The sequence below is a fragment of the Lonchura striata genome, chromosome 12 (assembly GCF_046129695.1).
Source record: "Lonchura striata isolate bLonStr1 chromosome 12, bLonStr1.mat, whole genome shotgun sequence".
NCBI classification, from domain to species: domain Eukaryota; kingdom Metazoa; phylum Chordata; class Aves; order Passeriformes; family Estrildidae; genus Lonchura; species Lonchura striata.
In genome coordinates, this window is record NC_134614.1 from 19,671,065 (window position 1) to 19,687,575 (window position 16,511).

The 16,511-nt window shown below is 39.3% G+C and overlaps 1 protein-coding gene across 1 annotated transcript; it reads right to left on the reverse strand.

Moving 5' to 3' along the window:
* Nucleotides 1-737: 737 nt before the first annotated feature.
* On the reverse strand, nt 738-16,300 carry TMF1 (TATA element modulatory factor 1). The gene is made up of 17 exons (XM_021550891.2): nt 16,088-16,300; nt 12,844-14,081; nt 11,878-11,981; nt 10,887-11,013; nt 9,895-10,000; nt 9,104-9,246; nt 8,250-8,416; nt 7,945-8,101; nt 7,414-7,506; nt 6,636-6,792; nt 5,752-5,944; nt 5,429-5,498; nt 5,255-5,347; nt 4,332-4,442; nt 3,647-3,793; nt 3,220-3,345; nt 738-2,395 (listed from the first exon to the last, which is right to left on the reverse strand). The coding sequence occupies exons 1-17, from the start codon at nt 16,227-16,229 to the stop codon at nt 2,252-2,254; spliced, it is 3,318 nt and encodes a 1,105-aa protein (XP_021406566.2). The 5' UTR covers nt 16,230-16,300; the 3' UTR covers nt 738-2,251.
* Between the last annotated feature and the right edge of the window lie 211 nt (nt 16,301-16,511).

Below are 16,511 nucleotides of genomic sequence, written 5' to 3' on the forward strand. Positions count from 1 at the left end.
GATGAGCAAACCATGATATTGTAAAGTCTGTTACTTTTCAACAGCCACTTTGTTTTCTAAGGCTTTGATGATTAAGACACAGAAGGCCGTCTGATTTTCAGGTGATATTAAAGGTTGCACTACAAGGGTATATAGAATCCAAAAATAATCAATATGAATATTTATATCTACTTTAGTAAAATTTTTTAAATCTAATACCTTTTCTGTTTTTACACTTAAAACAGTAAATGCTGATTGCATGTTAAAATTTCCTTTTTACCTAAGCTTTTCCTGAAAAACAAGATAGCCCAAGGCATTCTCAGAACTGTCAGTCCTTGAGGAATATAAAATAATTTATTTTTCTTTGCTGCTGCATTTGTCAGCCAAGATTGTAAAAAAAAAGTTGAAAAACAGGAAGTTATTGATTCACTGTAGTAGATAAAAGCTGAACGGAATTTCTAATCTTTGACCATCACAAAGAGTTGTTTTCTTAAGAAAAGGCTCAACTAACCCTTGTACATCATAATTCTAAATCAGTAAAATTCCAGCAAGTGCTTTAATATGGACTGATTTTTGTTTAGGTTTGATTAGTCTAGGATTTTCCAGAAACTCAGAGCAAACAACCATGCTTTAATATGAAGTGTTAAATTCTGAGGTTTTTAGAATAAAAACTGTACCACCAAGGTTTCCAAAACTGAAATGAAACCAGAGAGTAATCCCCTCCCACCTCCCAATGAAAAAAAAAAAAAAAAAAAAAGGAAGAGAAAAAAGTATTTTTATTAAAGCAGTCAGAAATTTCTATGACAGATGGGGAGTTACAACAAAATTAAGTGTTCTGGCTCTATGGCTTCAGTGAAATCTTCACAGAGTAATTGCCTGAATCTCAAATCAGACTAGGGTTTTCCATTGCCTGTGTAACTTCAGTGAGGAATAAATCCTGTTCTCCCAGTGAGGAATAAATCCTTAAGACCCATAGTAAAGTCATATTACCAAGAGGCATTTTTCCAGAAGCAACTCCTCATCCTTCACATCCTTTGTGTGTCAGGCCACCAAATACCCAAGCAGGAAAAGAGTTCCCAAATTATGACGTGCGCTGGTCTGGGAAAAAAAAACCTCTCCCGACAGAGGCACTGGTGTGATAAGCAAAGAATTTCAACTGCCCAGTATTTCACACGAGTAGGTTCTGAGATGCAGCAAAATATTTGCTCTCTGGAATGCAGAGAGGAAGACGACAGCTTCTTCTCAGCATTCCCAAGGGTCCCATTCAAACATTTCCTCTGACATTACCAAAAATGCAGCTCAACTCCAAGTCACGTGAGTGCTGCTTGACCAATACCTCGCTCAAGGAATGGCATGAGAAATACTCTGCAGCCACTGGAGACTTGCTCAGTTCAGAGACTAAGCCACAGTTCAGTTTTACAAGAAGTCTAACCCTTGCAACTTATAAAAAGGAACCATGAGATGTGCAGCAAATTATTTTTAAAAAATCAGTTTCCTGCATTCTTCTGAACAGTTCTAGCTATTGTTAAAAATCAGCTACTAAATCTAGAACAGATATTTAACAGCTCAGATTTCTGGTTTTAAAAGTTGAACACATTTATCATTACAAGCAGAGCTGCTGTCTCCAGAGAGCACAAGCAATATAAAAGATGAAGCTGTAATTTGAAGTCTCATCTGAGTCTCACACTCTGCTTTAAAGGACTTAGTGTTATGCAGTCAGACTAATCTGATTTGTCTAAGAATAATCACCCTGACATGTTCAGATGTTGTAAGCACAAATCTAAGATTTCATGTCATAAAATATCCACCAGGAATGCTTCAGACAGCAAGTCCCTGATACTTAGTTATTAAAAATTATCTGATGAGATTTTAGAAAAACTCTTATGAACACTTGAGAAAGACTTCTAATGTGATTTTCATAGGTTTACAAAGATTATGAATCAAGGGCTGCTTTAGTACTACTCATGCCTTCCAGTGCTGTCTCACAAGGTAACAACCATAATTTCTCCTGTTTATGTAAAATGACCCACCATTTAGCAAAAACTTAAATAAAGGGATGACTGAAGAAAAAAATTAAATATTGCACAAATAATTTAACTGCAGACAGAACAGGACACTTAAAGCATTGATTCTTCTGTCAACATATGAACTCTATTATATAGTCACAATTTCTATGATACAGGGTTTTTTACAAGACATTTAAATTCAGCATTTACATAAACAGTTATCTTTACAGTCTGTCACCATACAATGCTAACAGTTCCACGAGGAATTAATTTTGTCTTTGTTTCAAAAGTTCATCTATCTGAGTCTTGTACATGTTTTTCACATCTTCCAGATCCAGTCGGAGCTCCTCAGCCTCCTCTGCCTTCTCCCCATACATCTGGAGAATGGTGTTGTACCTCTGATCCAAATCCTGCAAGGACACACGGTGTTACCTCACTGGTTTTTATTCTCAGCTTCAAACAAGCTGCTGCTGGGACAGTGTTTGACACTGCCAGGGGAAATAAGTGCAGCACTACCTCATCAAAGTGTAACCACAGTGAAGCACACAGTAAACTCTTCAAAAGTACTCTGTGCTTTGAATATAGCTAGATTTATAGTCTAGATGTTAAAGGAAGATATTCCAAAGATCATAAAAATAATTAGTGCTGGTTTCAGAGGGCCCTACTGAAACACCTTGAAGTTCAGTTGCTATAAGCATTAAAAACAGAAAACTGCACTACAGGAATGAAAAGTTTGGGAAATGTTTCATGAGAAAACTGAACACTCTGTATTAAAAAATTATTCCAAAACTCTTCAAATATTCAATTTAAATTCTTAAACATTAGGATTCAGTTATTTGTCCTATTTCCTGTATATCTACCACACATATATATTCAATTTCTGCATTAACCTCAAACCCATGCTATCAATCAAAACCCTCCCTCTACTAAAAAATCCAGTTCCAGACAAGCTCCTAATGATAGAAACAAAAATGGTCTCTCCTTGACTTCGCACATAGTCTTATGCACAGCACATATTTCCAACAACTGTGTTTTGAAGTGACTCTCTAACATGGAGTGGGCATTTTTAGATTCTACTATACATATAAAAAACCCCCATCAAAACCCAGGCTCTCAGTCACTTATGATTAGAAACATATATATGCTTGAATATATTCCTAAACTGATAGGACTACTCCTAAAGAAATGAAATTATTTACATTTTACGGTGGAGTTACACCAGAAATGCACTTACCTTTAACTGTGTGCGTAGTTTGGGTATTTCCTTCACTTTTTCTTCAAGTTCATCATTTTGATTTGTTAATTTAACCAGCTCTTCTGCCATTATTGATCGAGTTTTCTCCAGGTTTCCAATTTCCAGCTAGGGTAAAAACACATAACAAGGAGGAGAAGGAAAGAATTCACTGTATTTATAAAATACCACATCAAAACACAAGTATAATTAAGGCTTATTCTTAAGCCAGACTGTGAAACAACACAGCTCCACTCTTTCTCCTCAAATCTTAGTGTCCTGGATATTTTACTTTTCAAACAGATAGGTTTTCTGGATAGCTCCTTGCCAAAACAAAAAAGGAACCAACAAACCCTTCTTGTGCTCATCCCTACACAGCTGTGCTGTTTCACAGAATTCTCCTAACACTGACCAAGCTTTCTGAAGATACCTGTAGATGTGAAATTTCTCCTTCTCTTAGTTTTAGCTGTGACTGAAGGTTTTCAATTATACTTGAACCCGATCCCATCCTTATTGCATCATAGAGATTGCTTCCACTGGTAGCTATTGGTCCAAACGAGTGATCATGAGGATCATCCTACAGATAGAAGGTTAGAGAAGCTGAAAATTAGACAAAAAACATGCCCATTTTGGAATCTTCCCTCTCCTAAATATGACATAACTTAAGATTTAAAACACACTGTGCTAGGCAAGCATTTCAATGCTTAAAGCTTGTTTTCAAAACAAAAGCTTGAGGTGAACAGGTACAATTTGGGATAGCTCCCCACTGGCAAGTTCTCCTGACACTTCTAGAGGTGCCATTTAACACTGGCAGCATGAACTGGACTGACAGGACAGGAGCAGCAGTAGGAGACAGCAGAGTACAGCAGTCAGTGATGCTGCCTAAGGAGCAGGGTTGTGCACTAAACCAGGAGTGCAAGGAAAAATAAATCACTTGCATGTTTTACAATCACAGATATCTTGTAAGCAGATTTTAGAGTTTCAGCACAGGATGTTACCTTGTCTAAGGCCAATACATTCTTGAAGAGTCATTTTTTATGCTATTAAAAGTTCTTGAGGAGGAAAGTAAGTGGGCTTTCAAGGAGAAAAAAGCCATTATAGATGATCTATCCTACCTGAGAGAGGAAAGAGGTCTGAAGACCTGCCATGTCCACCCCACTTATGGAACTGGAGCGGGACATTGATGGTGTACTTGATACAGTTTCAACTGTAAATGACTTTCGGTCCTTAAAAACAAACAGGCATCGAATAACACCAGTTAGAAAAAGAAAAAATATCCACAACATGCTAAAAAAAATCTATAAATAGCCTCCCTTTTTCCACCAACAACTATAGAACACTATGTGATAGATTTTCTACTTGTCCCATACCTAAAACATGAAAGTTCAACAGCAAAGAATTTCTGTGCTGTAACACAGCCTATCTTCAAGATCTTGGACCTTTCAGGAATTTAAGACAGAAGCTGCAAATTACACTGAAAAAAGGTTCTCTTTCAAGTAGCCAAGAGAGACTCAGAGGCAGTTTTGTACACCCAAATGTATCATAAAAAAGAATATCTCACACCCAGAAGAACATCTCTTAGAATGAATGTTAAGGACTTTTTCTTCTTTTCAAATAAAGTGTATGAATTAAATTCCAGAATTTTTCACATGCTAATAATTTACTGATACGTCTTCAAAACAGACTGGCCCCTTTTTCCATGCTAGCCACTGAAGGGGAAACCACTTAGATTTTAGGACTGGAGACAGTAACAAACAAACAACAGAAATAGTTTTACTGAATACTAACTGCTAATTAGTGGTCATGAATTTAATGACTAGTGAGGATTGCTCTGTGACTTGTGACTTCAGCTGGAAAACATGTGGAACATTACACACTGAAACAAAACAAGAATTCAGTGGAAGCAATGCTGGTAGTCTAAGCAAAGGAAATAAGTAGCTTCAGAAGAAAAAGGATCCAAGAGTGCTCAAAGAGCACAGAGGAGTGTCTACTAAAATAAAGACAGTATCAATAAGACATAAATGTTAAGTTTTGGCACCTTCTCCTTTGCTGCTTCTTGGACAAGAACAGCCTTCTTTCTCTCCTGTTCAACCTTCATCTTCTCCATTTCTAACTGAGTAGCCAGCAGTGCCTGGAAAGAGAAATACAAGTTGTTAATCTCCTGCTAGCTCAGATTTCAAGCACAACAGATTAAAGCTGAACTAGGCAATACCTTTTCTTTCTTTGCATCTTCCAGGGTTTTTGCATACTCATCTTTGAGCCCTTCTAGTTCAACCTCATACCTACACAGAGGAAGGAAAGAGGTAAAGTTAAATAAGTATTCTCCATTCTATTCTCTGTAGATTCAGATGCTTTAAAAACAAACACAACTGCAAGGCTACAAAATGTTATGAATGTAACACTTTTAAATCTTTAGCATGAAACAAAGTCTCCTCAGCAACATTCTGGAACATTCTGCCAACATGTTGCACAGTCATATTAACAGTCCTTTTCGCTACATTCTGAAGAAATGCTGTTAAACAAAATTGAACTCACCTGCTGTTCTCATTTTCCATTTTCTTCAATTTGTTTCTCTCCACTTCCAGCTGAGCCTGAAGCCGGGTATTTTCTTGCCTTAAAAGACTATTTTGAGATTCAGAAGAAGACATTTGAATTTTATTAGCAAGAAGTTCCTCTGTAGCAGCCCGTTCTCTCTCAGCAGCTGCTGCCAGAAGTGTTTGAGACTCACCTAATGGTAAGAAAAAAAGCCATAAAATTTAACATTTTTTGATCAAATACCTAGAATATGAGTAATTTAGTTATATATCAAAGTTGAATTTGAGAAGTTTTTTATATGCAACCAATCTGTCCTAAAAATATATCTTTTTTTTTTGTAAAGGAAATTAAATATTTTCCACATACAGACAATCAAAGCAATGCAGAATTAACAGATTTCAGACTCTTCAGAATGCAACTACAAGCTGTCTCCAGAAAGGATATAATTTCTTTAGGTCCACCTTTGGGCTTTTAATGTATTTTTCATTTAAAACAATAGGTTACTACTGTATCAAACAGTATCATCACCTATGCAATCAGGTAAATTATTCCAAACTTTACAATTTGGAATCTCAGCATCAGGCTCCATACTGTAACACTTTCAGTGCCTCAATGCCCTTAGATGCTGTAAGGACATGTACACCTTACCCCCTCCACCTTACAATTTTATGTTACAGTGTTCTACAGAGAACCACTGGATTACCTGTCCAAGAACCTTGGCATAACCCCCCCACACCATTTCCTTACAGGAAAGCATTTGCTGCTCATCTCTCCTGATCCACCAGCTACATTTTGGGCAAGTGTTAAGCCCTTTACGTTTACCTTCACACATCTCACATCTTCACCCAGAGCCTCACAGTTCAGTAGAAGCTGAACCACCTTACCCAGCCTGTCAGAAAGGTTCTTTTCCAGTTTCTCCCAGGCAGAGGTCTGTGCTCCCAGCGTGGCCTGCAGGTTCTCTATCTGCCGCAGAAGGGGCCGCGTAGCAGAGGTGACACTTTGGCTCAGCTCTTGGTTCCTGCTCTCTGCTTCTTGGAGTCTCTGAAATCACAAATTAAATACCATTTAAATCCTATGATGGATTGAAAGATTCATACAGAATTAATCTAAATAAACAGCAGCTGCTTTACATTCTAAAATTACTGCTTTACAATCCAACATTCATGTGGTTCAAATTCAAAGTAAAGTGTGAAATTCCAGGAGAGAAGTTAAACATTTTTAGATACATAATAGAGCAAGGGCCCAGAAATTCCAGAGCTCTGGACATAATTTGAAACATTCTGGCAGCAGTATACACTCTGGCCCTTAAGAACAATAAAAATATTCTTAAGAAGAAGATAAAGAGTCATTCAGAAATGCATTTGCCATGAATTTAACACAACTATCACAGAATTAATGCCTATATTTTGTCTCTTTTTAAAAAAGGACAGTATTCCATTTAAGAGGCATCATAAAAAATGATGACATTTTTTCCACTATGTGATTTAAAAAAACATTTCCATTAATATTTTTGTTGCTCCTCTGTAAAAGACAACCATTGCAGGTAACAAGGAAAAGAAAGCCTCTCTTTCAGGCTGTTCATGTCATGGTAGCATTCTATTTTTGGGTATTTAGAAGTCCTCCTTGCAGATGCAAGTTGGCATCATCTGTTTGTTCTATTACCTGTTGTAGTTCACCAATTTCCTGCCGTAAATAATCTTCTTTTCTTGCTGCCTGCTGCTCTGCACGTTGCAGTGCCAGCCTCAGGTCTGCTACCTAAATAAACACAAAATTGTTACTAAACTCTTGCCAAAAGTTATTCCTTGCCACAGTCCCACATCATTTTCAGTGTTAGATAGGATATGTTTGTTTACAAGTAAAAGCTTCATTTTTGCACACACACAAATAGTTACATTGATTTATTTATCATTAAAAATTCCAAGAGTTAAGAATACTACAAATTTAACATAGAGTGTGTCAAAATAATTTCATTTAGACAATTAAAATGATAAGTACTTTTAAATAAAAGTAGTATTTTAAATGTTAGCACAGCCACCTCTTAATATGGAACAAGTTCCACAGGGAAGAAAACCTCTGAGTATTTGCTAAGTACACAAAAAACGAGTTCCACCTGATCCATTACATCAGGTGTACACAGCACCTCAGGGCAGTCACTTGTTCAGTTAAGAGTTTATTACTGCATTTCAGACCCACCTGAATGGCCAAAGCTTCCTGCTGCTGCCGAGCCTCCTCCTGAGCCTTTTCCAGTGCTAACCCAAGCTCTTCCTTTGCCTTCATCTCCCGACTCAGGGCTGCTTCCTGAGCCTCACTGTCCTTTGTAGCATTAGCTTTATGAAGATCTGCAAGTTCCCTGGGGAGAAAGAATAACCAAACAATTAAACAAACCCCAGTGCATTTAAATGCCACAGCAACTTGGAAAATAACTTTGTTACATGTAAATATTTCACGAGCGTTGCAGAAGAAAGAGCCACAGTGTGAAGGTGAGATTGCTTTTTTACTTGTATGCGCTGTCGAGTGCTGCCTGCACACTCCTGTTCCTTTCTTCAAGTTCCTCCACTTCTGCCTGAAGTTTAGTAAGGTCCTTTTCTTGTCTCTCCACAACACTGTTCAGTTGTTTAATGCTGTCTCGATGCTGCTTCTCAAGGTCTTCCTTGCCATCAAGCACCTGTCAGGGCAGACAAGAAACATGAAACAAACCCCAGGACATGGGGCTGACAACTGCCTGCCTGAGGACAGTGACAACAGAGGCAACCAGTTTGGGATAAAGTGGCTAAACCCACCTAACACTTGGCACAAAGAGAAAAGTTTTGCTTCCCTGCCTTGCCCAGAGGAGGGAGCTGCTCTTCACCACAGCTTCACACAACTCCACATCCTGGGTCTGAAATTAGTAAGGTCTTGACTCAATCACTAACTGTCCAAATTTTGGTGGTACAGGTTTTCCAGCTCACATGGTAACAGTAGTGCAAGTGCAAACAAGCAGCTGAGAAGATCCCACACTGCAGTTTTACAAGGAATACAAACATAAATCACAACTCAATGCTCCAATAATGTGAGATGGTAAGACCCTGGCACAGGCTGCCCAGAGAAACTGTGACTACCCCATCCCTGGAACTGTCCAAGGCCAGGCTGGATGGGGCTCGGAGAAACTTGGGATAGTGGAAGGTGCCCCTGTCCATGACAGAGGATGGAACTGGATGAGCTTTAGGCTCCCTTTCAACCCAAATAATTCTGGAATTCTATGAAATAGAGAAGTCTCCAGAAAATAAAAAAATATCAATTTATCAAGAGCCCTCCAAAAAGGCAATTTTGCAGCTAATATAAAAAGCTTTTAAAAAATTAACAAATATCTCACCTGTTTTAAATGCTGCAACTCCTCTTCCAATTCCTTAATCTTTTTGTTCTGTTTTGTGTTAATATTTTCTCTCTCTTTCTCTTTGGCTCTTAATTTCTTAATAATGTTGGAATTCTGCAGCTGCTGTTTGGAAAGCTTTTCTCCTGTTAAGAAATTGAACATGAAGCTAGTGCATATTGGTGATATTCTATGAATTCTCTCTACTCACACCAGCCTTGCTCTTTAGTCCCATGAAAATAATACTCCAGTAATATGGAAATACTTATTCTTAGAATTTTTCATGCAAGTTCTTAAGTTTAAATCTTTCTTATCCTGAGATACCATTGCTACGCTGAGCTACAATGAGATAGGAGAGGATGCAAAATGCTTTGAAAATAAAGCAAGAGACCTCATCATGTTAGAAAAAAAATAAAACTCTCTTCTCATTTAGGGTCTATATTTTACTTCCAAAATTAAGAAGTATTAAAGGAGACACTGTAGAAATGCCATGATCAATGCCTTTGTTAGATTTTTTCCTGAATGGAACATGGAATGTTGCTCTGCATGTGCAGATTTTATCTCTCAGCACCTTTTAATATAACTTGCAAGAAGCACCTTTCCAGCCACCTGTACTTGGCCTGACCACTCCTGTTGCTCTTTGTTATTCACTAAAAGCTTCAAACATTCAGAAACATGCAACATGCTTAAAATTTAGCACTTTTTCCCCACATAAAGAAGGACTGTAGGCAAGGTCAGTACATTTCAAACTATTCTACACATTTTTACTACCAAAAAAAAAAGTAAATTCTCACCTTCCTCCATTAATCCTTTGATTTGCTCTTCTTTTTCTTTCAATAATTCAGCAGTTTCATTGGTATTAAGTCTAGTAGCCAATTCCTCTTTAACAGTCTTTACTTCCTAAATAATAGGATAAAATACTTAAGACTGTTTATTAAAATACATGGAGGGAAAAACACTGAGTGATTACACTGATCACCTTTTACTTCTGCCCTTCCTCTCACAAGATTTGGCTTGGAAAACAATTTAGGTTGGAAGGGAACTCTGGAGATTATATGATCAAAACAGATTGCTCAGAGCCTTATTGCACCAAGTTTTAAAAACCTCCAAGGATTGAGACTCTGTAAATCCTCTGTACAATTTGTTCTAACTTCCCCATCCATTTAATTTTCTTGAAACTTTTGTAATAAAGAAACACCAACCTGTCCTATTCACACGTAGCTACTGAATAATTTTTCTAGTTCAACTCACTGCTGTATTAACACAGTGACAAACAGCTGAAAAATATTTGGTTTGCAGTGAGATTTGAGTTTCCTCTTTGCATTAAGCTAGAGAAATGAAATGCTGTGACACCAAATCAAGAACATTTAAACCCCATAAACTTTGCTGCTGTAGATTCCTTTGCTCGTTCCAAATCAATCAGTCATCAGCCCTTCATTTTCCTCCCAGTTAATCCCCTAAAGAAGCCATTCCCATTCTTCACCCCTTCCTCACATCCCCAGGCCATTCTCCCTCACCACTGCAAATACTTATTTGGTACAAGGTGAATGAGAGCACAAATTAAATCTCTTTTTTCCCCAATTAAATGAGTTCCCCAAGCTGGTTCACAGCATGGATGCAAGAACACAGATTTGAACACCAAGCAGCCTGGATGGCTGGAAACAGCTCATGCTGGTTACTAACAGCCTCCTGCTTTTCCCTGGGTTAATGTTAGCTGTTTTTCCTCAAGAAATTCAATTGTGTCATAAACTAATAAATATTAATTTCATAAAAAAAGCCAAATTACCTTTTTAGCTGCATCTCTCTCTTTGCAGGCTAGTTGGAGCTTTTTCTCAGCATCTGCAATTCGCTGAGCAAACTCCTCTTTAAGAGATGAAAGGCTGCTGCTCTCTTCTTTCATTCTAAACATTTCACTGCATTTAAAAGGAACATTTCAGAACAGTTGCATGGGTATGTGACACTCCAGATGGTTTGCAACAGGTTGTCTTAAATGCTTTTTAAAAGTATTTTACTTGTATTACACATGATAAGCTAAAGTCAAAAAACCTCACATCTCTCTCAGAAGTCCTAATCAAAGATCTTTATTTTCAGTATTCAGTATTTTACCCATGAAAACAAATAAATGCTTGATTTATCTATGTTTTGTCCCTTGATAAAGTCCTTTTTAGTTAACCTTTTAAATTAATAATATACATTATATAAATGGTAAATTATTTAATTTATTTTTAAGTTAGGATCAATTTAGTCATTAAAAAACAACACCACATATCTGTTCATTTTTTAACTCAATATTTGATCAATGAGCTGGTAAATACAACTTTCCATTTTTCTTCTTTTAACTTTAAATAAATTAAATAATAATTTCAGTTTTTTCCCTACAACCAGCCCTTTTTCCATGGTTTCCCTGCCTACATTTTAATCAACAAATTACTTAGTAAATCAGGTTCCTCCCTCTGTATCAGCAAAGTCAGTCTCTTTTAATAGCTGAATCCAGTCTTGTAATAAAGATCTTTATTTGTAACCAAGACTGATTCTCTACATTTGTCATTCCTAATGCTTGCTTACTAAAAACTCTTCCCCAGCCCCTTCTCAAAGAAATAACACGTCTTTAAAAAAATCCCATCACAGCACAGGCCATCACTATTGCCACCTTTCACAAACAGTGCACATCCCCTGTAACCGTTGTTCCTGTCATAAAGCTCCTTGTTTTATCTATTGTCTAAGATTTTATTACAGCAAAGTCACAGTTACAGCACTGAGTGTATTTTCATACTTACTCTTTGAGGTTATCATAAGCTTCTTCCAAGCGAGCCCTTTCTTTACTTGTGCTTAATAACTGTACTTCCCTCTTCTCCAGCTTCTCAGTTAATGAATCAATCATCTGGACAAAGTTTTATAGATAAAGATCAGATGAGTGGGACAATTAAAACACAAGAGGGGCAAGGCTTTCTGTTTCCCCCACCTCATTCCTTCACAAGATTATTTAAAATTGAACTGGTCAATGTTTCAGGAATTTGAGGCAGAAGTCAATGAAGGTTACCATGTTTCTACCACACATCTGAGCATAAAGACACCTAGTTTTTTTTCTACAGGGGTAGAAATTCAACTAAATCAGCACATGTGGCTCAAGTAAATTCCTCAACAAAATGATCAGCAGTGATATTTAATTATACATGAAGTTTTTAACTAGAGCTGATAGCCTATAAAACTATGGCTTACATTAAGCATTAAGACTCCCAATGTTCTTTACAGAATAATTTTTATGGGAAGGTTTTTTCTGGGAAACATTAGCACAAAGCAGCAGAATAGCCTCAGATGAGTGAGGAAAACTTTCACCCAGTATCAAAAGCTCTTGGCTCACATCTTCAAAATAATTTCTTAATACCAGATTTTGGAAAGATGAATATAAAACTAACAAAAATACAAGAAAATATACAAATGTAAACACCAAATAATTAAAATAACACATTTGATCTATGAGACTTCCTGTTTGCCACCCCTATTCACAATTCACAACAATGACAACCAGGTGGATCACGTAAAACCCACAACTATCTGATCAGAAACTTTACCAGTACTGTTCCACTGCAGGATATCAGGGACAGTTTTCTACAGGGTCAGGTAGTTCAGCATCGATTAATTTATTCAAATAAGCTGATATAAGAGATACAGGACAATGTAAGAAAATGTCAGAAGTCTCATTTGCAATTAAAAGGTGTGTTTGCAATATATGTTTTACTTACCTTTTTAAGCTCTTGCTTTTCAATGTCCTCTTCTACCAATTGTTCCCCAGCATCCTGCTGGGGCTCGGCCTCCTCCTTCACAACCTGTTCTTCAATAGTTTGCACAGCAGCAACCAAAACAACATCTGGCTGCTCAGAATTAACAGGGGTTGCACTTCTCCCACTCTCTTCCATCTCAGCTTCCTCAGCATGTAACACAGGAGCATCATTTAAGTTTTCAGACTTATTTTTCAGGGCGTCAACCGTTTCTGTCTTTGGCACAGAAGGACTGGCAGCAGCAGACGCTGAAGCAGAAGCCCTGCCTGATAACTCATCATCTGAATTGATTTCACTGACACTCCTGCTATCCAAGGACTGCACACTGAATGAATCAATTCTTTCAAAAGCATCCGAGGAGCCACAGCTCTCAGTCATTTTCTGGAAGTCATCTAAGCGATTGTAATCCGCACATGCAGACGTGGATAAGAGTTGGAATGACGTCTGCATGAGGTGAAGGCTGGATTTGGAATCTGCAGCTTCTTGTCTGGAACTTACTGAGCTCTCACTTATCACACTTTCGTGGTCCAGAACTTCAATATCACTAGTTGTGGAAGTGCCTGAGGAGAAGGTGCTGATGGGAGGTGATGGGGTATTGCTTTGTCTGTCCTCAGTCTTTCTCTCCTTCCCTTCCAAACTCAGATCTTTCGTGCCTGCTCCAAGGGGTTGAGAAGTGCCCTCGGGTGGAATTGCTGCTCCATCCCCTCTTACACTGGATTTTTCAGTAGGAGAATCTTCAGGTTCTTCAAAATTTAGAGCAGACACCTTTTTGTCAGTAATTTCATTTGTGCTTGCTTCATGCTGGGCATCAGATTTAAGCACAGCATTCTCTTCTAATTTCTCCTTGGGAATATCAAGGCTTTTCAAGTCCAGGACATCTACGGAATCCTTCACCTCTGCCTCTGCTGTCGCTGGCCCTTCCAGCTGAGTGGAGTGTTGAGACTCCTTTAAAGTGCTTTTCACCTCCTCTTTGGGTCGCTGTGATTTGGCTGGAGGTTTGGACACCACTGGGTTTTTCTGTATACTTTGAACGTCTGTTGGGGAGAGAAAGGCACTGAAGAAGTTTTCGGATTCATCCACTACCGTCCTCCTCACTGGCTTTGTGATGGCTGTGGGTGATACTGGCTGATTCTGGGGTTCTGTATTTGAGTTCAAGCCCCAGGAAGATGTGTCCCATCCTCCACTTATGAGAGAATTTGTCCCTAAAAAAAAGGAAAAAGGGAGATAGGCAAAAAAACCCACTTTGAAAGCTACAAGCAAAAGCAAATATGGCCTTCTGCTTCCCTTGAGTGAAAAGAGTCCAGGAAAAACAACCTGAAAAACTGTAGTTAAGAGAATTATACTGATTTTAAAAGGAGGAAAAAATTACAAGGCCTTAAAAGTTATCTGCAAGTAGCACATAAACACTTCACACACCATTACAGAAAACAGAAGGGAAAAGCTTTAAGTATTTGCAGAATTTACACTGTAAGAAGGTTTCTTGCCCTTCAGTTTCTGATAGACTTCACTTTTCCTCAAACCAAGCATCAGCATGGAGCTGACAACAAAATTCAGCATCAGCCCAGCTGAGAATTTTCTTCTTCTGTAAAGAAATACTGAATTGTTTGGTTCTGAGGCTGCCCTAAAACAACATCAACAATTCCAATTATTGTATTTCTTACAGATTTTCCAAGACTTGTCAACAACAAGAACAAGAATTTCAGCATCAAATTACAGTACCATCTGAAGTAAGAAGGAGAAATCAAAACACAATATCCAATTTGGTACCTACAAGCATAATCTGTGTAACATAACTGTTTCAGGCTTAAAAACCATCTCACTCTATATGGCAGCATCTATTAAAAATGCTGAGTTACAATATTTAAAGCTGGCTTCTACTTTCAGAACAGTTGATAGCTGTTGGCCTCAAATCTGAAATCCAGATAATTACTGTTTTCATTGCCCAAAATACTACAAACGTGTGATTTATTACTACAAGCATATGACTTTTTAATACCTTGTCCATGATTCAACAGCTTCAGAAAAAGCTGAGTTAACAGTAAATTCAGAACATATTTTGACATCTCTTAAAAACGTTTTCCCTGAAAACCAGATGCAGGCTGATCTTTGCTGTTCTTCTTATGAATTACAGAACTACCATAAATACTAAGATACTAATAAAATTTTAAAAGTTTGGACAAGTGTAAAGCTTTGAGAAATTAAGCATGACAGAATTTTCTATAAACAATTTCTGCATTTTAAGATGACATCAGACTACTTACATTTTGGTTGGACAAGAGGTCTTTAAAGATTACTGGACCTTCATGTCACAGTAGTGACATTTGTCCCTCAAAGGGACAAAAACATCCCAAACTGACCTTTGCTGAGAAACCAACCTGGAAAACATTTTCAGTTGTTACAGCTTTCAGTTTTCAGATATCTCAATGCTGTGGTTTCACCTGGAAATAACCTCCTTCTCCAAATACATATTGTTTTTCTAGATATAGGTGTAACAGATTCCAGATGTCTTTGTTTCCCATATCTTTATTAGTAGTAGTAGTATTATCTTTAAGATGTTATTTTGGGGAGAGTTTTTAATAAGAGGGCTCCTTTTTGCTCTCTCCCTTCCAAAGAGCAGCTTAGGTTTGACCATTCCTCCAGGCTCTCCATTAGCCCACACACAGGGAAGACACTTCCTCATAGCCATGACAACTTTTCTACCAGCACATTCCTTCCAACAGATGTTGGAGGATTATGAAGTGGAAGCCACGAACAGTGGAAATTTCATTTGGTTCACATGGACCAGACTTTCAGTTTCTACTCTGCCGCTCCTGTTGCAGAGAGTGAATCCATGCAAGCCTCTGAAAAGAGTATTATTTCGCCTTTTATATTGCTGAGCAGTTTTCACCAATTATTACCCCCTCAGCAAAAAAAAGCATAACTAAATAAGGCCTCGAGAAGCGGGGACATGAAGCTCAGCGCTACCCATGCGATAAAAGCAGGACGCTGGTGATAGCAGCCGGGCTCGGAGCTGAGCCTGCCCCGGCTTCGTGTCGGTGTCACCCGGTACAGGGGCGCGGGAGGGAGCAGAACGTGGATTATTAAACCACAGGGAGCTCTAAATTATAAAAACCAGGGCGGCTTTGGCAGGGTGGGCGGTTAAACCTCCCCAGGGAAGGGGGAGGCACAGGAGGAAACACAGGAGGAGGCGGGCGAGGCTCGCCCTTACCGTCACCGTAGTCGGGGATGACGGCGTCGGGCCAGGGGGTCTCCTCGGCCTGGATGTCCAGCACCCGGTCGATGGATTTCTGCGCCTGCGACAGCGCCTGCTTGGCGAAGCTGGAGAGCTGCGAGGCGTTGAACCAGCTCATCCTCGGCGGCTCCGCAGCGCCCGCTCGCCGGGGCCGGGCCGGGCCGGGCGCGGAGGGAGCGGGGCCGAGCGCAGCCGCGCAGGCGCCGCCGGATCCACGTCGCACCGGGCCCGCGCAGCCGCGTCCCGCCCGCACGCCCGGCAGGCGGGGCCGGCGCCGCGCCCGCCCCGGAGCGCTCCGGCTCGGGGCCGGCACCGCGCCCGCCCCGGGGCGCTCCGGCTCGGGCCCGCCCCGGGGCGCTCCGGCTCGGGGCCGGCGCCGCGCCCGCCCCGGGAGCGCTCC

Coding starts and splice junctions, on each gene's coding strand:
- TMF1 (XM_021550891.2), bottom strand. CDS start 16,229: ATGAGCTGGTTCAACGCCTCGCAGCTCTCCAGCTTCGCCAAGCAGGCG. Junction 5,499..5,751: donor ATGGAAAATGAGAACAGCAG/GTGAGTTCAATT, acceptor TCCTCTGTGTAG/GTATGAGGTTGAACTAGAAG. Junction 3,346..3,646: donor GAGAAATTTCACATCTACAG/GTATCTTCAGAA, acceptor TTTTTACCCTAG/CTGGAAATTGGAAACCTGGA.